The sequence below is a fragment of the Lutra lutra genome, chromosome 4, assembly GCF_902655055.1.
Source record: "Lutra lutra chromosome 4, mLutLut1.2, whole genome shotgun sequence".
Taxonomy (NCBI): domain Eukaryota; kingdom Metazoa; phylum Chordata; class Mammalia; order Carnivora; family Mustelidae; genus Lutra; species Lutra lutra.
In genome coordinates, this window is record NC_062281.1 from 30,934,597 (window position 1) to 30,959,445 (window position 24,849).

General features: G+C 38.7%; 1 protein-coding gene across 1 annotated transcript in view; it reads left to right on the forward strand.

The window, feature by feature from the left end:
* The window catches only part of RSPO2 (R-spondin 2), a 155,105-nt gene that overhangs the window by 98,331 nt on the left and 31,925 nt on the right, over positions 1-24,849 (forward strand). Inside the window, exons 4-5 of the mRNA XM_047728753.1 lie at positions 6,286-6,429; positions 8,436-8,624. Coding sequence (XP_047584709.1) covers positions 6,286-6,429; positions 8,436-8,624 — 333 coding nt within the window. The remainder of the gene's footprint in view (positions 1-6,285; positions 6,430-8,435; positions 8,625-24,849) is intronic.

A 24,849-nucleotide genomic window follows, 5' to 3' on the forward strand; every position in this document is an offset into this window, starting at 1 on the left:
AATTGAGCTTAACAAAGGCTGGTCTTTCTCTACTTTTAATTTAAGGTTTAATTCTTTTGTTTCTATTATTGGCCCTTCTGAGCTATTCAGTTAACAGATGGTTCTTGTCTCCTAGATTTTGGCGGGAAGATAAAACTCTCTTTGGTGTGCCAAATCCTGGAGAGAGCAGAGGCACCAAAGGAGAAGTGGGTAACAGGATCTTTGGCTTCTCTTTGTTTTTCATCTCTTCCACACAGTTTGTCAGTTGTATTGATGGGTTGTAACTCCCTTTCCCGTGACATTTACCACTTAGTGTTGAACCTCTTGGTGGTTTTTCTTACCCCACTCTCTTCCTTCTTTCAGGAAACTTAATTTCCTGAAAGGATGCACTCCCCCGCTTACTCTGTATATACCAAAGAGTAATCACATTACTATCTCATTGCCTCCCTGTGTACTTTTGCTTCTAGTAGACCAAGATCCTGAGGTGTGGGAACCTTGCTTTTTCATCTGTGCCTCTTAGCTCCCCAGCATGATGTTTGGCCTCCTGGCACTTCTATCTGTTGAAATCAGGGAACAAACCAGGTACCATCTTAGTCATGTTTCTCTCCTGCTCAAGAATCTATGAAGAGGGGCGCCTGGGTGGCTCAGTGGGTTAAAGCCTCTGCCTTTCGCTCAGGTCATGATGCCAGGGTCCTGGGATAGAGCCCTGCATCCGGCTCTCTGCTCAGCGGGGAGCCTGCTTCCTCCTCTCTCTCTCTGCCTGCCTCTCTGCCTACTTGTGATCTCTGTCTGTCAAATAAATAAACTCTTTAAAAAAAATCTATGAAGAGGAGCACCTGGGTGACTCAGGTCATGATCCCAGGTTCTTGGGATCGAGCCCCGAGTAGGGCTCTCTGCTCAGCCAGAAGCCTGCTTCCCCGCACCCCCACCCCCGGCCTACCTCTCTGCCTACTTTTGATCTCTCTCTGTCAAATAAATAAAATCTTAAAAAAAAAAAATCTATAAAGACCTCTCACTGCTAGTCAGACCAGCCCTAAGCTTGAACCAATCTTCATTTTTATTAATTATTACTTAAATACTTGAAATCATACAAATTTATAAGTTAACTTCTTTGTTTGAAATGAAGTAAAATAAGAAGTGGAATTCCCTACCTACAGCAGTCTACACCCAAGTAGCCATTCCCGATTCTAATCTCCCACTCACAGAAGCCCCTTTTCGTTGGGTCCATCATGTGCCCTGTGAGTTTTCTCTGTTGCAGAATTCTGAATGGAGTCACGCCGGCCAAGGCTCGACTCTTCCCACTGTCTCTCTCAAACCTGCTCAGCTGATGTTCCAACTTCCGTGACATATATTCCCAGCCATGCTCCGGTACTTACGTTCTCAATGATGATTGTTTTCAGGTGTTGCATTATTTGTTCTTCCAGTAAGATTTGCAGTCCCTTCCAGCAACCATGGCTTTTCTTTCTGTATTAAAGATATTTACAGGGTATGTGCAAGCGATCTCCTACTAGACATCCAGGTGAATTTTTAAATATAAAGGAATTGAGTTTTTAAATGGCACTTATGTTAGTTCACATGGTAAGCATGAAAATTCCACCAAGTGTCCGGCACTATGTTAGAAATAAAGAATTTACAGACTGAAAGAAAAAAAAAAAACTGTAATGGCAGAACAGAAATGGGTCTGTTTTTTCTGTCTCTAATGTACACAGCACATGCCTTTAATATCTACTACGCTGTGTTGCAATGCTGTGTGAGTGCCTCGTGGCCCCCTCCCTGTAGCTTTTGCTCCTCTAGCCCAGGGAGTGGATATTATAATTTTAGGTTTTCAGGGTATGGTACAATACCTGGCACATGCTCCATTTTTGGAGAATGTTTAGAATGAACTGTTGAACTGAACATTCAGTATAATTTGAAGAATGCTATAATGGAAACTTTATGGATACCATGGAAGGACAGGAGAAGGATACCTACCCTATTTTGTTTCTTGGCCACAGTAAGTTCCCTTTGCCAAATGACAGCCCCATCCGATTGCATTTGGACACAGTTTCACTTGGACAGTAATTTTACTTAAACCGACATTGGCAGTGCTCGCTTGGATTACATTTTTGAGGAGGTGCTGTAATTTAGAAGCATGTAAGTTGGCTGAACCAGGGTCTTATTTCTGAATAAGGCCTTAAAGATTTTTTACAGAGACCCATATTTAGCAAACTTTGGTATTCTTTTTTTCTTAAGCCATATAGAGTTTTCTGAAGTTCATCAGTCTACTGAATCATCCTGTTGGTGTTTTAAAACTCACTTATTGGTAAGATTAGCAGAAAGATTTTCCCAGACTGTTAATAGAATGTCTAATTCTGGAAAGCAGGCGTGATGTACCATTCAGGTAAATAAGAGTTATATCTGTATCTTCTGCACCTGTTTTGAATTTTTATTTATAATGAGAATGTTTCACTTTTCTATAAAGGAATTAATCAAGTTGATGTGAATCTCACTTATTTAAGGATAACAAGTTGAAGAAGTTTCTGGGAGCATGGGTATGGCTAGAGGGGAAAGCCCAGAACTGTGAGGCCATACAGAATGGTTTTCTCCAAAACAGAAGAGTTAGTTCTAGAAGTAGCTGAACAGGGTAGGGGGTTGTGCATGGGGCTGGAGCTGATGAGGAAAGGTTTCTAGGAACCCTGTCAAGAGACAGATTGTCAGGGTAGGTGGCTTATGCTGTTGTTTTAAGAAGCTTTCAGTTCAAAGGTGTTGGTGATTAGATGAGTTGTGTCCGTTTAGGCTGCTGAGTGTGTGGGCCGTCTGCACTGGTTTTGTTTGTGATCGAGTCGCTGAGACCACGAAGGTCAGCGGATGATGTTAGAACTTGGTGCCAATCAAAGCTTTTGTTTAAATGCTTTGTTGAACAAGTAATATTTAGGGATTTTTCCCCTAATGACTTGAATGAAGGAAAAGCACCCTGGAACATATAGAAACAAAGAATACTGGACCAGAGATGGTCAAACAGTTGTGTGTTTCGAAGGCTAAGATAGGTTCAGCATTATAAGGGGTATAATGTGATGCACATAATTTTTCAGAATTTCTAATTCTGAAGAAATTGGGGATAGAATACTATTCCTTGATTCATTCTTACCAGTTGGAATCAAAAGATTTTATTTCAGAACATTCATACAGCATTATTTTCTGTAAATTTAAGCAGGTCACAGCGTTCATGGAAATAACTTCTGTTTTACTTTTTTTTTTTTTAAGATTTTATTTATTTATTTGGCAGACAGAGATCACAAGTAGACAGAGAGGCAGGCAGGGGGTGGGGGGAGCAGGCTCCCTGCTAAGCAGAGAGCCCGATGTGGGGCTCGATCCCAGGACCCTGGGATCATGACCTGAGCTGAAGGCAGAGGCTTTAACCCACTGAACCACCCAGGTGCCCCCTGTTTTACTTTTAATACATAAAAATGTATTACAATTACAAAAGATTCATATGATTCTGAAATAGGTAATTTTTAACCTATTTCAAAATTCCACCACCTTTCCCAAATTAATTTCTCGAAGCTCCTACACACACACACACACACACACACACCCATGTGCACACGCACACCCATGTGCGCACACACACCCAAGCACATTTTTCTGGTACCACACTCTCTATATCTTGCAACTTGCCTTTTTCACTTAATGGTGGAACTTAGAGCTTATTCTCAGTCATTGCTCATAATTCACCTCATGCTTTTTCATGGCTGAAGTAGTCTACAATTTAAATGTGTCGGATATTTATTCTACTTAAATTTGAGGACAAATAATCAAGCTTTCTTTAAGCAGGATTTATGCCTGAAGAAGTCCTAAGAGACTTTACAGAGAATGATAGGCATTTCAGAAATTCCACATTCTATGAACTGGTATTAGGGGCATAGAATGAAATGAGGAAGGTGAGCTACAATTAACAGTTCAAAAGTAGCAGAGGACCTTGTAACATTATTTCCAAATGCTCATTGCTGCAACTTTTAGGCCAAAGAGCTTATTGGTGTAATCCGTGTTTTAAAGAAAACGCAGACTTTGTAGATAAGAGCTGATTTATGAAGTGTATAGTCCTCTTTTCTTAATGTAAATGCTTTGTTCTCTTCACCCCTCAGTTCTGTTTTATCTTCGGAATGTTTATCATTTCTTGGAAAATAATTCAGCTGATAGGAAAGGCTGCTTGCTTTTTAAAAAAGCAAGAAAACTAACAATTTGTGGACTGAAGTCCTGGGTTTTGACCATGGTTAAGAAGCTACTGGCCAGCTGTAGACCACCGTCTCATTAAAATACAAGCTACAGCATTTAAGATTACAAATGCACATTTTATGGGGTGATAAACTCTTCTTCTTTATCCACCATCTCCGGAAAAGAGCAGTAGTGTAATTGGACTACAGACTTTCACCCACACATAGTTGGTTTTCCAACTGTAAATTTGGTTACATCTTACAGATTTGAGTTAGCTGCTTCACGGCGGTCATTTAATCCATGAAGACCTGTTAAACCCCAAATTGAGAGGTGAAGAGTTGCCATTTTCTTTTTATAGGTCCAGAACCTTGTCATTATTTAAAATGCAATCTATTTCAACCAATTTTTTGTCTTTAAATTCTACTTTTTGACTTTATTTTCTTGATTTTCAAATTATTCAGTGCTTTCCTCTTTGTTATATTTTCTATCCCATAATCTCTTTGCTTACAGGAACTGTCCATTTTAAAGTTTTTTTCTGAATCCTTAAGGGACCAGATCCGGTAGTGGCATTCAGGGGCTTGTTAAGTGAGTAACCGTGATGCCATGGAGTTTTCATAGAGCTTTATGTATTGTTAATTGCCATCCATTAAGTCTGTTCTAAGTAATATGTACTATAATCTGTCAAAAATCTGAGCTTTTAATGAATCCTCCAAGCTGCTTTTCTTTCCTCTCCTTGAAGAGTCAGGTATATTTATTTTCACCTGTGCAAGCCAATTATCTCTGGTCCAGATGTCCCAGGCCTACCAGGGAATCTGAACTAGGATACTTAGCCTGTAAAGTAGTTCTTCTTTTTACGCTTTGTTGCAATGTGTGTGAGTTAGTGGGAAAACACGTGTTTCTAATCTATTGTTTCTGTGTGCAGAGCATCTATTATAAGCCAGTCGATTTGCATATGCTATTACAAATCTTTGCAACAGCCTCATAAAGTCAGTGATGTCCCTGTTTTATACAGAAGGAAATAGACAACCAGAGGCCTGTTGCTGTCCTGAGTCACAGAGCTGCTAAGAGCAGAGCTGTGATTCAAACCCAGACCTAGCAGACTTAAAACAAAACTTCTTTTTTTTTTTTTTTTTTTTTTTTTTTTTTTTTTTTAAGATTTTACTTATTTATGACAGAAAGTGAGCGAAGGAACATAAGCAGGGGGAACTGGAGAGGGAGAAGTAGGCTACCTGCCGAGCAGGGAGCCAGGTGAGCCAGGTGTGGGGCTCCGATGTGGGGCTCGAGCCCAGCGTCCTGGGATCATGACCTGAGCCAAAGGCAGATGCTTAATGACTGAGCCACCCAGGTGCCCCCTAAAAAGCACTTCTTTTTCACAATCTGTAACTAGTAAAATTCTGTTAGTGCATTATAGAGAAAAGATTACAGAGTTAGAAGGCAATCAATTTGGAGGCCTCTCAGAACCAGCTCAGCCACTGTTAGCTATGTGACTTCTCTTAATCTCAGGTTCCTTTTTTGCAAAATAGGATTACTACTGCCCACCTTGTAGGATTATTATAAAGACTAAAGGGAAATGTGAAGCCTTTGGCATGTTGTAGGTTTGCAAACTAGTGACCCACACTACCCTTCCAAGTTAAGATACCTTCTGCTAGAAGTAAATGCCAGCACTGACCAGCATTAAACAGAATTTTAATTTACTGTCCCGAAACAGAAGATACTGGTTAGCGTGTTCCCGTTGTTTTTCACTGTAGGTCTTTTGAAGAGTAGAACAGATTTCAGTCCTAGCAGCAATGCAATTTGTAGTGGGCATGTTTTCTTTTTCTTTTCAATCCTTTGTTTTAATCTCATTTGGAGTTGCAAAATTTTCTGAAGGGTCTTATGCTGTCTAGGGCCCTAGGCTGGAATGCTGTCTTAGCCCATTGATGTGGTGAGCTGTTGGAAGAGGTAGGAGTGATTAAGAATGCGATGGCATTAGAAAACAAATGAGTTGAACACATATTTCTCTGACCACTAGAATTTCGATGGAGCTAACTGGTAAGTTTGTGAGTGTTCTTTGCAAAACAGTCAATTTCACTTGACTGAAATTTTCTTTTTCTCTTTAAAATTGTTTTTTAGGATGCAGAATAGAAAACTGTGATTCTTGCTTTAGCAAAGACTTTTGTACCAAGTGCAAAGTCGGCTTTTATTTGCATAGAGGCCGCTGCTTTGATGAATGTCCAGATGGTTTTGCACCATTAGATGAATCCATGGAATGCGTGGGTGAGTAGTTTTCGTGTAACTTTTAGACTTTTAACACCTGATTCTTGAAAAATAATGCATGCTGGATATATTCAACTCAAAAACAAATTGGTTCTCTTGTTGTTAATTAGAACTGACTATTACTTAAGGTCTTTGCTGACTTCCTGAATTTTTTAGGCATCAAGACATGGGTAGTCTCCTGCTAAATCTTACTATAAAATTTGCTAGTTGTGTGTTAGCTAGTTCAACTGTTCAAGTGCTGATATGGTTTTATCATCTGTAACTCCTATATTTCTTACCTTAAATTATTAATAACTGTTAGAGAAAAACATTTTGTGTAAAAGAAAAATAATTTTCAAGTAGCACCATGTAGTCATCTGTTCTGTCACTTTGGTTCTGTAGATTAATTATAGAGTTTCTTGTTTAGAAAAAAAAAATTTAAAAAAAACTGGGAAGAAATTTTTGTGCAAAATGGATTTTGTTGATGATTGCATGTTGCAAAAGTACATTAAAACAATGTTACTTTTACTAAATTTAGATATCTAGGATGCATAACTTAATATACACCTACACCCTGTTCATGAATAATTAGGAGTACACATTTTATAAGTTTTAAACTTTCAGAGTGTTGGAAAAACACTGACGTTTTTATACAGCTGATGAAAAGGTAAAGATCTATAGTGCCTACACTTTGGTGAATGCCTAATCGAATGACTCTAATCTTCAGGTGTAATGGCATTGTCCCCACACTCACTTACACCCCCACTGGCAAATTTTATTTGACATATTATACATCTGATATGATCTATAACAGAATTATGTATTATAAGCGAGATTTTCCATCCCCTTAAGATGGAGACTTAAAAAAAAAAAAAAAGAACTTCTTTTCTGCAGAAATACTGTTGAAAGAGTCTGTAATTACATATTTGAAGGTTTGCAGAGAACACATTTAAATAACAGGTTTTTGAAGAAATGTGTACTTATGTTCCTGTTTACGTGTGGGTTCATACATTCGTACAGGTGACACACTATTAAAAAAGTCACTAGAACAGGATATTCAGAATGTTGGATTTGCTTTTGAGAGACAAGACTCACACCCGTTACACATGTTAAGTGGAAACTCTTATGAAATCCTTAAATATAAAAAATTACAAATAGAGTCCTATGCACTTCCCTAAATAAAAATCTTAAACAGCTTTGAAAAATCTCAGAGTAACCACGATGCCTGCTGAGATCTGAAATGTTAAAATACTGTGTGTGGACTCCAGGCCCAGGTCCTTAATCTGCTAGTTCGAAGGGGCATTTTAATGGTGAATTTGGTGAGGAGGTTTAACTTTACGTATTTTTATCCTTTTATCCGTCAATCCAGGGGTTTGGACAGTAGCTGACATTTCTAGTTTATGAATTTACAAAAGGAGATGCTGAAAGCTTTTACGTATAAACAAACATTTTTAAATATCTGACTGTTCCCGATTATATGAGATAGAGCACCAATTTAGGAAGTAAGAAATATATACTGTGGTTTTTAGATACCTGTTAAAAGAATTCAGATAACTGGAAAATGCAAAATAAAATCCCTGTCCTTTTCAGAAACTGACTTCCCAAATAAAACTAACATACTTGCGAATTACTATGGGGGCATCCAGAATTAACATGTAATATTTTGTCTTCTGTCCTGGTTTGAAAAGAGGATCTTCTGTAGATTTTAGCTGTTGACTCTTTTAAAGAGTATATATTTCTGTGTCTTTAGAATGAACTAATAGTTCTTCAAAAAATGAACTAAGATTCAAAGTAATAGTTTTTAAATTACTTATGTGGTAGTTGCTTCTTATAGCTGAAAGTAACCCTATGGTTCAAAAAAATTGAAGCATCCAAAAGGGGAATACAGATCTTTGTGGGCTGTACAACTGAAATTATCTGAAGGGGGTTTGTGTAGAAACCAGCTATATAATTTGATGGTAGCAGAGCAAATGGATACCAAATCGTTATCTGTGTTTTTTGTTTTTTTGCTTTTTTTTCTCTATTAGAAGGATGTGAAGTTGGTCATTGGAGTGAATGGGGAACTTGTAGCAGAAATAATCGCACATGTGGATTTAAATGGGGTCTGGAAACCAGAACACGGCAAATTGTTAAAAAGCCAGCAAAGGATACGATACCGTGTCCAACCATTGCCGAATCCAGGAGGTGTAAGATGGCCCTGAGGCATTGTCCAGGAGGTGAGTTTAGAGAATTCCTGTCCTGCGTGGGCTGTGTGCTTTCTGAGTTCTTCTCCCCGCAGAGCAGCACAAAGGAAACTTGGTAATAACATCGGAGACGGGGGAAAATGTCCCACTGTACTCACTTACAAGACAAGTGCTTAAATTGTGAAGAATATAAAGTGAGTATTTCATTTCCACAATGCCTCAAAATGATTTAGAAGAGTGCGTGACAAATGAGCTTACTAAAGTGAGATTTCTAGGGGCGGGGAGGGGGAAAGAGAGAGAGAGAGTGTGTGTGTGTGTGTGTGTGTGTGTGTGTGTGTTTTGCTGATGGACCGTAAAAGCGGGAAAATCAGGCCTTTATAGATGTTGCTCTGAGGGAAGTGGCCAACTTTCAGCTGAGAAGAGTTTAGATTAGAAAGGTTTATGAAATCTGTAAAATCATCTGTATCGTTACTAGTTGAAGATGACAACTTAAAATAAACTTGCCCAAACACTGGGAAGAATAAATGTTGTCTTAATGTTACCATAATTAGCCGATTCCCTGTGTTTGGATAATAATTTGTAGAAAACAGCTACTGGTATGTGTGTGTTTATTCATGTCTTTGTAGTAATTGTGCTGATTTGCTGTAATTATTCTGTAATAACAGGATTCGGCCCATTTACAAATTAGGAGAAGCTTAGGTGCTGGAGGGAGCCCAGTTAGTACAGGGAAATGCAGTTTTTAGCATTGTTGCTGTGGTTCTGAGAACATAATCTCTTGTTCCCGTTTTCACACTAGCAAACGCTACATTGCCAGAGATGAAGTGGGGGTTTTTCTAGTGTGCAAAATAGAAAAGCAAAAAAGAAAGTGGTGTTTGGAAAATCGCCCTTGAAAATAATCAAAACATTTGTTTTGCCTTCATTCTCGCTGTTGGTGCATTGCTTTCCAGCTCTGCGGCTATAGCCCAGAAAGAGAATATATATCTGCTCAAATGGGTTTTATATCCCTAGTATGCTTCCACCTAGGGATGTCTATGGCCCATGGAGGACAAAACTTTGAAGACTCGAAGACTCCGGTCGGCTTTTGAGAACTATTAGATCCAGATTCAGAAGCTACTATTAGGAAGGCAGCTTTTCCTCTTGAATTAGTTTTGCTTTTCTTTGCTGGGTCTTTGAAACAAAGTTTTTTTGGGTCTGCTTTTCACTAACAAGGATGGTTTTGTTCAGTTAAACTGAGTATTTTTCAGTCAAAATAAAAGAAAATATTTTCTTACAAAACTAATAAGCCACTTCTTGGATAGCTGAGAGCATTTAACCTGCAACCTTGTGCCTAAAAACAAACCTGATGTATTCAGGTATTGGAAAGAAAGACTTTCTTTGTTGTATATTGTTTATGTAACTACCCCCCACCATTCCTCTTCCAGCAATGTGGTCCCCCAATTGTGGTTTACGTTAATAACAAAAATTAACCCGAAAATGCTCCTATAATGAACATGCTTATGTGTAACAAGAAGCAGCATGTTCCCCTCCTCTCCAAAATTATTTTGACCTAGCCCCAGTCTTGCTTGAAAATTTTGTAGATAACAGCAACATTGTTAACTTATGATGTTTATTGAATTTGTGTGTGTGTGTGTGTGTGTATTTTTTTTTTTGCTTCTAGCAACAGTATACTGTCTTCACAGAATATAACCTGACACCATCAGCAGTTGAAATTATGTCAAAACAAATGTTTGTGTGTCATCTGCTAATAATCTTTTTGAAAAGTGAACCAGTAATGAACTCTGATTTAGTTCATATTTAGGTTGTACCAAATATTAGGTGAGAGAGAGCAGCTATCACTCTAATCCCTGTATCGACATTCTCAGTTAAATAAATTGAATTTTTATATGACCTTTAAGTTTAGTAAGTTCAGAAAGTTGAATCAGAACTTGTTCTATGTTTTGTAAAAGGAAAACTAAAATAGAATTGTTGATAGATATGGAAAGTTACTCTCCAATTAAAAAAAAAAAGCTTCTATTTACAAATGTAGGAAATGAAAAGTAAAAAAATAAAATTTTGCAATTTGAGCACCAGTTGATAAAATGGGCATAACTTTCAGCAGAGTATCCCACCTTGCCTCAGGTGAGAGAGGGAAAATTTCCTTTCTTCCATAGGTCATGGTGATTAATGGAAGAATGGAGAAGAAAACCACTTTATCCTATTTTACATCTTGACTTGATTTCAGTGATCTGCTTTGACAAACCATGCAAAAATGTAGTCGTAATCAGGTTGGGAATACAGGCATTTTTCAGATCTTTTCAACATATGTATGGATTTCTCTCCTGTTGGAGCCAATCTTAACCTGATTGCACACAAATGCAGCCTTAACCTCCTTCACACTAAAGCGCTGGCACATTAAAGTCAGCTGCTTTTGATTACTGGAAGGCATGAGTTAGAGGTCAGCGAAATGGAATAGTCACTAAGTGTATAAGATATTACACTGAAATCTATTAAAAATGAGACAACAAATGGCTACAAGGTAAAAACCAGTATAATATTTTAGCTTATTTTTTTTCTCAATTATTGCCTGCTTATCTGCTTTTCCAAAAAAGAGTATACCTGGCAATACCTTAAGTCATGGACTGATTTATACTTGAAGTCACTCTGTTCCTTCCCAGCCTTTTCTTCTAGATTAGTTACCTTTTCCTTTTATTTCTGATGACATACTTGTAGAGTTTTTTGGGCTTTTCTGACACTCGTTCTGGTGTGGAGATCACGAGGTCTGGGTCTCTGCACCCTGTCAACTCATTAATTCTATGACCCTTGGGAAGTCACTTAACCTCTCTTGGCCTCTATTTCCTCATTTGTAAATTGAGGGTATGGGGGGGTGAATTTCTAAGATCCAGTCAACTCTAAAATCCAATGGTTCTACGACAAATTGCCGAAAGATACTGGCAAGTTCTGTGGTTGTCACAGAAACCCAAGAGTGTTGTTCATGACGGAAGAACTGAATGCTTTTCCAGTAGCTATACCGTGCGTTTGCCAAGCCTTTGCTTTTGGTAGCTTTTCACCCCCATCCTGCCTCTACTTAGGTAGTCAGCCCTTATAGACTAATCAAGACTCCTTAAATCTGCCTGTGACCTGTGGTTTAAAGAAATTCATTCTGGAGGGACTAAATTTTCTGTTCCTATATAACCTGGAGCTTCAAATGGGAGGGATTTCTAGTTTGGACCATGTCGTACATTAGATAATCTATTAATAGAAAAATTTAAACATGCCATTATATCTAAATGACAAATGGAGAACAAAAGCATTGGAGGTGAGACATGGAGTTTGTTCCCATGCAGGGGGAATAGTCATTTGGGTAACTGTAATCTTCAGGATTGGCCAATGTAACCTCAGCCTAGAATATTTTGTCCCAGGTGTATGGCATTCTTTGTCACATTTTAAGATCCCATGGTAACTAATTTTAATTTATCAGATACTATGGAGCACTGCTATGTAGCAATCACTGGTCTAGGCACAAGAGTACTCAGAGTCTTTAGAGAACATTTTCTGCTGGGAATCATGGCAATAAAGAAGTGGGTGGGTGAATTCACAGTTTCATGTAGAGATGGAGACTGGTGACAGACATGAAGCAGAATAATCAAGTAAACGATTGAGATAGAAGTGTATTATTTTATATAGGGTATTCAGGGAAATCAAGGGAGTCCCATTTGATCAGAGATCTGAATGAAGGAGACCTTCTGCAGAGCTAAAGAAAGGATTCGTTTTTTAAGCTATTGACCCAACGGTTGGTTGTGATTCTCCCAAGTTACATTAGGGAGGAGGAAGGATCTGCAGTCTGGGGAGGTTCTGACTGGTCCAAGGCGATACATAGCAAGTTTCTAGTGGTAGGGCCAAGAGCAGAACCTGCTGCCTAGGAAACCCAAGTGTTCCTTGTTCCTATAAAATAAAAGAGAAAGCTAGAGTTGTCCATTAAAGAAGCCAACTTTAAACTGTTTCTCCCTGAAACTAGACACATCCTCTTAGTTTTTCTCTACAAATACTCTTAAAAAACATGGTGCCTGTATTACTACCCCCCTCTTAATATCTTCCAGCTTGAAAGAGGAAAACAGACGCTGAAGGTCATTTCATAAACACCAAAGTATTGAACCCCTGGCTTGGCTTTGATTCAGCTGTTCCTACAAAGACCTTCTTTAACTTTGGTGTTATTGGTCATTTTGTTGTTGCGGTGGGGGGGGCGGGGAAGTGTGACTTCCAGATTATTCTTTCCATCATTATTGTTTTGGAATCACCCTCTGGGCTAGCACCTGAGACTACCTTGTGTTGAGTCATACTCAGCACTCACCTCTGCCCCCTCACTTTCCAGCCTGCGCAGCCCCCCTCTGGGGGATCTGAGTCCCACCCTCACATTTCGAGCTCTGTGCCCAGCATGGCTTTTCTTTCTGACCCAGTCAAGCAGTCAGGCTGATAGTGTAATTTAGGTGATGCTTTGACATACACTCAGATAGCTTTGTCTCTCTTGCTTGTGGTTATGCCCACTCAGCGTGCCATGGTTATTAGTAATACTATGATGCAATTCTTTAAGCCCTCATCAGATTTTCTCAGAACTGTGCTGAAATTTAAACATGGAATGTGCTACTATAAACTATTTCAATTTGAAAATAACTCCTTTCTCTTATGAGGCATTACTTGACCCTCATCTACCTTTCTTTTTTAAAGCGGCTTTTAATGTGATAGGAAACAAAAGAAGATATTATTTAGCAACTTAGAAACTTAATCTCTGCAAACATCTTTTTAAGAGGCAATATTAAAAGACCCCTCTAATCTTCGTTTTCTGTATATAAACTGACTGCAATATGGGGACTAGGTATTAGATAAAAGAACTAAAGATGGTTGTGGATCGTGATGGATTGAACTGAGAGCAGGAAATAAAGCACATTTGCAGGAGGATAGGGTCAAGAAAATATGTTTTAGACATGTGTTCTTTATTTCTCTACATTTTGTTTACATTTGAGTTGCAATTTATGTGGTCTGTTTTATACATGCCAACCTTAAGAGTAGTTTGGAAGGCAACGGATAAGAGAAAAACCTCTTTTGAGACTTTCAGAGCTGTCAGGAATGTGGGCACTGGGATTATTCTACAAAGAAGAGAGATTCTAAAGAGGGAATTCTTGTTGCCTCTCTGTTATGCTAAATACCTTATTTGTGTTACTCATGTTAAGCAAATCGTACTATATTTTCCAGGTACTCTGGATACATGGCAGCTGATAGTAACGTTTATGGAGATCATAAACTGGGACAGTCATGCAGAAACAGCCCCATTTTAAATGTAGATGTATACCTATATAAAATTGACATTTAACAAAGATCCACCTGACTCTAAACGTTTCTCTTAGTAGTTACAGTGTCCAAAATTCCTGTTTCAGTGGTCTGAACCATGAGCCTTTAAGCAGTGTCTTGGGAAGTGCTCCCACCCTCTTTGCCCCCTTCCCTATCCTTTTATAATTTTTTTAATTTGTTTCCTTGAAGGTGGATGGGGTATCACCATGGGGACCTGTTGGTACTGGTGGTGGTGATTTTGTGTTTGTTGCTTTTTAGCAGTGATTTCCTTCAGATTTACTCATTCTCACATTTCAGAGGGTAATTGTCTTAAGGCGGGGGGAGAACAGAGAAGTGGGCTTTAAAGCAATGTGCACCAGAGAAGATGAGAATTTACGAGGGCAAAATTAATTACAATCTTGGACATAGACCTAAAAATCTAAGACCTGATGACTTGGAGTCAGGGAAGGACTAGAAGACTGGCTCCCTGCCAGTTTCATTTTGAGCCCTTCTCAGTGCCAGCCTTGCTTGCCAGAGGGGCCGGGGAGGGCCCAGGGAGCAGGCGAGAGAAAGAAGCCACACCTTTGTGCGGCTCTCTTCAGCTTCCCATCTGGGAGCTCTACTACTCTCATTTAATAAGGTCTGGAGCAACATGTCCTCATCTCTTTTATGGGTACTTGTAATAAGGATTTCTCAACTGCACATGCCACCAAAGCCCTGATGTTCTACGCGTAACAAGGCAAGGACAGGAAAATTCCAAAGGGGCTTTTCTCTTACGAATTTTACACAGCAGTAAGCTACTCTGTTCTTAATGTAAAATATATAAAGTAATTTTTACAACACTAAAATAAAAACGTTAATAGGTCACACATGTTGTCAGTAGTTAAGTTTTCCCCCATTCCCCTTTCAGGGGACTTTTTTTTTTTTTTTTTTTTCCGTTATGAGATAAGAAAGCCTGAAGTATAAATCCCCTAATGGTTTCTTAGAACAACTTACTTTCCTCATCAGACACCTCTTTAGAATCTTTAAATAATGTTGATAAGGAGGGCGCAGGCGGTTTACTCATGGAGATTTCCTGTAAATACTTAGCCAGCTACTAGACCGACCTAGAGCTGTAGTTGTAGATATCGTCCAGGATCAGGAGGCACAAAGAAATCTTTTAATGGAAATAATGACAGAGTTTTACTAAAATCTCAGCATGACTCATGTTGTCATCATACAGAAGTGGTTAAGATGATAAAATTACTCTGCAATGCAGTGGGGCAAAAAGGTTCAGGTGGCAAAAGTTATTACTATTAATTTAAACTAAAAATGTAAAGGCAGTAGGTTTTGCTTTACAACTGACCTGTTTATATAGTACTTGGACTTCCAGTTTCTGTGTGTCAGTATTATTTTCTTCTATTTGAGGATGTCGGAAACTAGGAGTAAGATATTTGAACTTGTATAGTCAGGAGACATTTAATGATTGATGTTATGCCCTCATGTCTATTAGTCAAAGGATTTAATAATAACAATGTAAACAGATATTTAATAACATGTTATCTTAACAAAATTTAAGCATCAGAACTAGGAAAAACTTCTAAGAGGAGCTCAGGACTGATAAAGGCAAGAGACCATATGAATATATGTTGGTTCACACAATCGAGCCAAACTTTTGACCTTGGGTTTGCTACCCAAGGCAAAGGGGAAAATAGATATGGCTCTTTCTATCTTAATTTCAAATAAATGGCTAATTATAAAATACAATATAATTTAATAATATCTCCAGGGGGAAAATCTGTATACATATATATGCACATAACATATATACATAAATGTATTAATATATACATCTACATATGACATATATGTGGATATGAACATGTACATATATCTGTACACACAAATATAAGTACTCCTTCCAATTTCCAACACATGAAAGTGTGTGCATCCGTGTAGGAGGGGTGGGACTTGCATCATAGAATTAAAGAAACTAACGATTCTCACAGGAAACATTACTGTTCCGTAGAGAGACAAACACTAAACAGTTTTCTCAAATGAGAAATCACACCCAGAATAATGAGCAGTACGGTGGACAGTGTCTTTACCAATATCCTCATCCCCAGCATATGTTTTCAGAAGAGAAAAGGCAGCTTGGGAGTGTTTGTTCTTCAATGGAAGCTGAAGACATAATTGCAAAAGTCGACTCTCTCCTGGCCTGGGCAATATGGAATCAGGATTTGTTGACTTACCAGTTGTATTTGAGTACAGTTGTCCTGTAGGTTCTTTTAGTAAACATTGAATACATTTAGAACTTCATGGAATTGAGAGAATCCAGAAAATGTGTATTTGTATTGAGGGTCAGTTAGCCTTTGAACTTGACAATAACTGTGGTGTCTTCTCTGTATAGTAAGATGTACTCAGTAAGATCAGGAGTTGCAGGGGCGCCTGGGTGGCTCAGTTGGTTAGGTGTCTGACTTGGTTTCGGCGAGGTTCATCATCTTGGGTTCCTGAGATCAAACCCCAGTTCAGGCTCCTCACTCAGTAGGGAGTCTGCTTGAGATTCTCGCTTGTGTGTGCTCGCTTGCTGACTTGCTCTCCCTCTCGCTCTATATCAAAATCAATCTTAAAAAAAAATCAGGAATTGCATATTTAGATGAGTTATTTATTTCCTGTGATTATCTCAAGGCTTGTATCAATATTTTTAATAAACTTTTGGGGTTTTGTTTCTTCAAGGCTAGCCTTCAGTTATTTTCATCTGTGAAAACTATTTGATTTGCGAGAAGCTCATAGGTTCTGAATGAATGCTTACTGAGTGTAATTAACTTTATTAAAAAGTGTTTCCAGGTGCTTTCTGATTTCTCTTCTGAGTCAACTTCCCCAGTATAATTCAGGTACTAAGTTTGGGGTTGAGTTTCTAATTAACCCATGAATTTTCCATTGCCATGTCTGTAAGTTCATCAGATCAGTTACTGAAGCATCTGTTAACTCCCATGTTCTAAAGAAATGGGCAGACTGAGTGATATAAACAAGAATTTACCGTCTCCTTAAGGAAGAAGAAAATGTGTATTATGAAATAACAAAGGAATCAAAATTGAATTTGTAAATGTAAGCATGGTTATAGGCTCTGATATTATAGAAATTACTCATTTTTAGCTGTTGCGGCCATGAAATGCTTCCTGAAGAACAAAATTTACATTATATTAAGAGGGGATGGGAAACACATTTTTATTTTTTAAATTTTTATTTATTTTTTTAAAGATCTTATTTATTTGACAGACAGAGATCACAAGTAGGCAAAGAGGCAGGCAGAGAGAGAGGAGGAAGCATGCTCCCTGCTGAGCAGAAAGCCTGATGCAAGACTCGATCCCAGGACCCTGGGATTATGACCTGAGCCAAAGGCAGAGGCTTTACCACTGAGACACCCAGGCGCCCCCAGAAACACATTTTTTAAAAAAGGGAGGAAACAATTAAAAATTTTTTTTATTTATTTGAGAGAGAGCACAGAGGGAGAGGGAAAAACAGACTCCATGCTGAGCAGGGAGCCTGAAGTGGGCTCAATTCCAGGACCCTGAGGTCATGACCTGAGCTGAAGGTAGATGCTTAATCTACTGAGCCACTGAGGTGCCCCAAGGGAGGAGATCATTTTAGACTGAGAGAACATTATGGGGAAAGACATAGATGCCAGTGTACCTTCTGTGTCCCAGAGAGGGTAACCAGAGGAGCCTGACTGTAGCTGAGTTTGTCAGCAGCAGTTACAACAGTTCACAGAAAAAATATCAGATGCGTACTGATTGTGAAGTGCTTTCATCTTACCTGGTCCACCAACGAGAGCCATAGGGCACTTGAGCATAGAGATACTTTATCAGAATTCTGGTTGAAATGGAAGTGGCTGAGGTTGTGTTGATGGTGGAAAGAAGTAGTCTTCACATCCCAAACTTGGGGCAGGACACTCAGAAGAGTCTGAATTTGGGAGAATTATCAGAGAATGCTTATAGGTTCTGATGTTTTTGCATTTTTCTGTCCTGCTTGCTTTTCTAAAGAGTACAGGATTTTGTCTTGACTTGCAGTCCACTGTGACTCTCATATCTTTTTCTGCCAAATTTCTAAGCCAAGCTATTCCTCAGTTTGTATTAATGCAGTCTATTTTTGTAGAATCTAGGCACATTTTGCATTCACCCTAACATACTTACTTTCTGCTATTTTCATTTGCCATTTACCAAGACCCTTGGATGTATTATTCACTATTTTCTAGCTTACGATGTTAACCTCCTCATGGATTTCCCTTACAAGCCAGCTTGAAGTGCTCTGAAAATTTAAAGTATACCCATTAAATATTATTCAAATCAAAGACAAAAATGTTCGTACGAGGCCCAAATTCAATTGTATAATCTAAGGTGGTTTTATCTACATGTTGTTTACTAGCTGCTGCATGGAATATTGAGAAGGATTCTGAGTTAAATTCTGGGGTCAGGGAAAACTGTATAGTTATCAGTTTGTGGCGTTTGCAGCGTAGGAAACAATATATCCTGTATTTTCTCTAATAATAATCCTTTGATGATTCCTGCTCTTGGCTTTCTCCTTTCTTCCTTCCAACCCCCAACACATACTTGGATGTCTTTGAGAAAAATTAATCTAACTTCTGTTTTATACCTGTTGTGATGTGGAAGATTGTATATTGGTTGGGGGGGGCGGATACAAAAATAGAGGAGAGAGCTTTAAATTTGATACAGCCTGATTTTCATCACTTACTAGTTGAATGACAGGGATTAATTTCCCAAAGCTTAGTCTTCTATGAAATGGGGATAATGTGTCGCAGGATCTTTGCAAGGAGTAAATCAGCACATACGCAAATGGGTTTTATTCTACATTTTGCTGTAGTTCTCTTAATTCTTTATTTTCCAGTCTTCCCATAGCTGGATTACTCTTGCCTCTTTACTGTCCTTTGGTTTCTACCCATCTCATGGCTTCAGCTGTGAAATCCTCTTCCCTTTGTGCCCCAACCCATCAGTTTGGCTACTGATGGGCATCTTTCTCTAGATATCTTGCCAGCATGTCCAACCAGGTGTAGCTAAAGTGTTCTTTGCTGTCTTTCCAAAACCTAGTTTCTCCTGCAATGGCTAGCCCTCCTAAAGGAATCTCTTGCCTACCAGGTACCCGGGCCCTCAGCCCCATGTTTGTGCCTCCTCTTTACATTCAGACAGCTTAGTACCCAGATCTTTCTTCAGCCACCTGAAAGTATGCAAATTTGAGAAATTTACTTACTCTCTCTAAGGCTTTAGCATCTATATTATGGGGATAATAGCAGATGCCTGCCTCCTAGGATTGTCAGGAGGATTAAATAATATTTAAAGCAGTCCAGGCTCAGAAAATGTGGATTGTTATTTATTTTTGTTAATAACCACCCATCCGGCTCTGTTTCTCCATTGTCCATTCATCTTTATTTCTGTGGTCTCCACTCGAAGCCTTTCTATTTATGTAGAAGATTGCAATAGCCTTTCATGGGCAGAGAGAGTATAGGTTAATTTATGTTCCAGCCAACAGCTGTGACAGCACATTCTAAGTGGAACTGGTCTTCATTTATAGTCAGTCTAGGTGGTGAGATGGAAACATTAAATTCTAGAAATGGCTGGAACAGCCAATGAGTATCCTGATGAGCACAGGACCTAGTACAAAGCAAGCCCCCAGTGTTGAAAAGGATGAAGTTGGCAGGATGACTTAAGTTCCTGTTGACTGAGGAGGTGTGACTTCACAATATAGACCTGGAATCATGGGAGGATTTGAATAATTAAAAAGGAGTCAAGGGTGACAGGGGAAGATAAGATGAGGAAAAGGATAACAAGATGCGAAGTGTATAGGCTTTCATTTATATAAACACGGAGAATCTGTTGAAACATACAACACATGTATTAGGAAGCAAAGGAGAAGAATTGGGGGGTAAAGTGTAGAAATGAGAAGGAATGAGCTCAGCAGATACTTCAGAATCAGGAAGAATAGGTTGCCAAATTAAGCTTCTTGGATTGACCGGTGCCAGAAGAATCTGAGACTGAAAAATTATCACAGGCAAGAGGAAATCTCTGCCCACTTGTGGTGATTCATTTAGAAACAGCAAGTTGGGTAAGCGTGTATTCAAAAAGAAATGAAAGCTTGTGTATCACATATGATACATAGTTGATAACTAGGCACCCGAGAGATAAGAAAGGAATGAGCCCAAATTTAGGAACATGGGTACAGATGTTTAACAAATTCAGTGACGTGTGTTGCCTCACTATACCTAAAGACATTTTTGCTTTGGAAAGCAATTTCTTAAACCCATTTTGAGTGTGATTTAATCTTGAGCAAGCTTCTAGAAGGGATAGAAGGGCTAGATCTAGATTCAAAAGTAGTCACACTCGGATCCTTGCAGGAAGAAGTGGTGAGGGTTGACCCTTAACAATGCAGGGGTTAGGGGCACTGACCCTCCACTCAGTCAGAACTCCATGTTTAACTTCAACTCCCTAAAAATGTAACTACCAGTAGCTTACTGGTGACTGGAGGCCTTACTGGTAGCATAGTTGATTAATACATATTTTGTATGTTAAATGTACTATATACTGTATTTTTACAGCAAAGTAAGCTCCAGAAAATAAAATGTTAAGAAAATTGTTAAGAATGAGAAAATACATTTACAGGGCTGTACTGTACTTATTTTTAAATGTCCTCATGTAAGTGGACTAGTGCAGTTCCAGATCTGTGTTGTTCAAGTGTCAGCCATGTGTGGTGGTTTCTCACAGCTTTGTACGGAGGCCCCGCAGGTCAGGGATCTGGCCTCTCAGCCCTGGTAGAATGAGAGTCGCTTTACTTTTTTCTCTGTTGCATTTTGGGGATTCAGCATGGGTTTTCTTTGAAATAGAGCACATCTTCCTGTGAAACAAAACTTGAAGACACGCTCCTTCATATCCCTTCCTTTATGCGTTTGAAGCCAAGGTGCAGAGATGCCCAGAGAATTACCCAGGCTCATGGTAAATGGCAAAGTCAAAGCTCAGTTCTTGCTTAGACGTCAAACTTAGAGCTCTTTCTCCCACACAGCCTCACTGTCTCTCAGCCCATCATAATCTCTGGGAATTCCTCAGAGGTAATACGGCTAAGATTATTCATATTACCATGTACATGTCCTCCGTGGTGACTGGCCTCACTTTTTTCAATATTTTCTCTCGGAATGGTAGTATAACAGTTAGCATGGACTGAACTCAACAACATACCTACTGTTTTCAGGGAACTGTGCAAGGCCAGGGATTGTCCGATAAAACCAAAAAGCCTCTCTTCAATTACTTTATAATTTTTCATTTGGATTTACAAACTGTATACAGTAAAACAGGTACAGGGTGTGTAAGCACATGGTACGCTCCAAGCACAACTTTATTGCATCTTCAGCTGCCTGTTTAACATTTTGTTCAATAGATACTCTCTTCTAGGAGAAAATTCTGGCACGTCTCACATCTTTTCTGCTCAATTTTGGTGATAAAGTTCTATGGTCACTTTAAAAAAAAAAAGATTTTATTTATTTGACAGAGATCACAAGTAGGCAGAGAGAGAGGGGGAAGCAGGCTCCCCGCTGAGCAGAGAGCCCGATGCAGGGCTCCATCCTAGGACCCTGGAATCATGACCTGAGCTGAAGGCAGAGGCTTAACCCACTGAACCACCCAGGAGCCCCTTATGGTCACTTCTAGTCATTGATATAGTCTTGCTTAAGTTATTAGAATGTCTAGTCTGAGATAATAACCACAATTAGAAACTTGAAGTAGTAATAACTAGACTACAAATAGAAAATGTATAACAGACTTTGGCTGACATGAAGTCTCTTTTCCAAAATACCTTTGGATAGAAGAATCTATTTTCTAAACAAACACCTTCTTTCCTGAAAATTCTAAATTAAATGACCCTCTGATGAAATAAAATAGTAAAAAAACAACTAAATGCTAATCCTGGGAAGAGGTATATTATGTCAACTTCCGTCCCTTTCTGTCTCTCTCTTTCTCTCTCCTTTTCATTTTATGTCCGAACCTGGAGAAGGAAACCACATGCCTCTGTCTTGCATGTATGCAAAGATTTCTTGTAGTATTCCTGTATCTTAATGTTGAGAGCAGCATTGCTAGCTTGAGTAATTTAATGTAATTTCTGCCTCAAATGTCAAGTGTCTGTTGCATTTCAGATCTTCCTCTATTTCAGTATGATCGTCAACTCTGCGTTCACAGATTGACCTAATACAGTCATCAAATATGCTTCGAATTAAGAGTGATTTGGCTAGCTCCTGTAGCACTGTTTGAAGCAGCGCCCTCGATGGCTGTTACCAGTTTGCTTCTCCTTTATCAGAAACATAAGACTTGGATATCCCGAGAATGACTACGTGAAACTTTCCACCAGGTGGATGACATGTGAGCGTATCTAGTTGCAGAACTGTAACATTGCTAGTAGCCTAATTTGAACCATTCCTTTTATAATAGCTTACATTTATTAAGAACTTGCTTAAAGGAGTTCAAACAAGGGTGGTGACCTCTTAAGCACCCATATTTTAAAACTATTTTTAAAAAAACAGACAGCCCTCCAATTGCCTATCTTTCATGCAACTTTTAGTACTTAGTAACAAATGATTCCACAATCAGTATTATGCAATGAATACATAATTAAAGAGGATTGAAAATGTAAAATATGTGGTCATTTGTTCTCTTTATATACATTTGCGTGTGAGGGTGTGTGTGTGTGTATGTGTGTGTGTAGGGGGAAGGGGGATGAGAATTAGCAGTTTCAGCACTGCATTTAGGGAAATGTTCAATGTTGCGCTCGGCATTTTGTTTGACAGTTGTCACATTGTTTTCATTGTCTCTCCACTTTTGTTTATTTCCCTGCTTCTTAAGCAGCCTGATGAAATCTCATCAGCTAACTGAGATTGAATTTTGATGAGTGCCAAGTTGCTTTGATGAAATCTAGTGTAATTATATTAAACCCGACTTTATTTGGCTTTAATGCTGGCATTTTCCATATTGAGAAAATCAGTGCATTTGTCCGCTACTGGAGATAGAAGCCCAGTGAGAAACAAAGATAGCTCAAATCCAAAAAGCAACCACAATTTAAGTTCATTTTATACCTTTGTTTAAAAACTAGCTTGTCCATGCATTCAAACTTTTTATGTTTCAGCATCTGTTCCTTTTAACAACAACAGAATCAGAATTAGCTATAAACCCAAACTACCCTAGTTCCGTGAACTAGAAAATCTTTCGTTCTTGGTGACCAGAAAAGAAAAAAAAAAACTTTTGTGTCCTATTATCTCAATTTTTCTTGGGTGGTTGGGGAGGAAGAAGGTAGGGCAAAAAAGATTTCAGTAATTTAGGTACAAAATAGTGTTTATCAACAAAGGAAAAAATTGAGTTTTTAAATTGCACTTCCTAGTGTTATCTCAGGCTACAAATTTAATACTGTACAGGAGTCAAAGAATTTTAGAATCCAAAGACTCTGAAATTTAGGTCTCAATTTTTGACACTTAAGATGTAGAGGAAACTAAACTGGCTGATGTTTTACATAATTAAGTAATAACATTGTATCTCATAGGAGATCATTATGATGCCAGAATTTTAAGAAATTTGGGCAGTAGGTCAGGGTATTGCAATAGGGTTTTCAGAATGTTCCCGTAGGCTAAAATAAGACCTTGAACTGCTCAGCCAGTACATTTCCCCCTCCTAACAGGAGGCCAGCAACCTTCTGTCACCAGCGCTTCTAAAACCGGATCTGGAATTGGAAGAGACATCCCACTGTTATTCAGTAACCATGAAGAGCCCAACCACCCTGGATGAGTCTTGGGGAAACTGGGTTGTTCTGGGGACACTTAGAGATTATTCTCTATTTTTTGCTCTGAGTTGTTCCCTAAAGTTGCTATAGAATTCTGACCTCTAAAGCCTGGGGCAAAACATCCCTACCCGAAAATTCTTACAGATGGTGACAGTTTAATTGAAGTCAGATAATTGGTGGCAGGTCATCGAAGGCAGTTCTGTGGCCCTGGGATAAAGTTATGTATGTTACAGTTCTTAAAAATCCCGTGTTTTGTGCCTTTAGATAACCGAATTCAAATGTCTTTTCCTTTTTGTGTTTTTCCTTGGTCAGTTTTCAGTGGACATCATTTACCAGATTCATTAATCACTAACTCTAAAGCATTTACTTCTTTAATACATTGTATATAGTGTGTTCAGTTAACGATTGCTTTAGAATTCAGCATTACTGAGTTCTACAAACTGTGAAACCAAGCCGGTTTCTGTGTGTCAGCAGAATGGGCGCAAAAAAATGCCGACTCCTCACTGGTTGGATTTATTTGTGTCCTGATGCCCATATCCACTGGAAATGAACAATGTCGGAATAGTATCTATGATGATGTAAATATAAGTGTATCTTGTATTTTCACTAATCCATGAAATATCTGGCAGGGGCTATGTTAATGGATTTTATAGATGAAGCCCAAAACACAAAATATAGATGGTCTGCATTTATTATTTGTAGTGTAGAAACTACCTTTATGTAAATGACTTCAGAATCTACTTGTTATAGTGATGTGTGTGTGTGCTCACCATTAGGGCATCGGAGCTGTTAGAATATGTCATTGTCATAATCCAGACCAAAGATCTGGCAAGACTTTTTGTACACCCAAGTTCTAGACTTTTATGCAGATTGATTTAGAGTAAGGCTACCACAGAAGGTCATTTCTAGATAAAGAACGTAGGAGAGTAGCTTCCAGCAGCTCTGTTCTCAGCTTCCTTTTTAGATTCTGACTGTGACCTCTGTCACAACCCCAGATGAATTGCAGATTCCAGGGTCTGGTTATAATTGCTGTCTTCTTGGTCTAAGGAATCCCTGACCCACAGTCCTGAAAGGGACTCCTAAAATTCACATTTTCTGCATGGCTTTTCATTATAATAGGTATTTTACAAACCATGATGCCATGATGAAATGACTC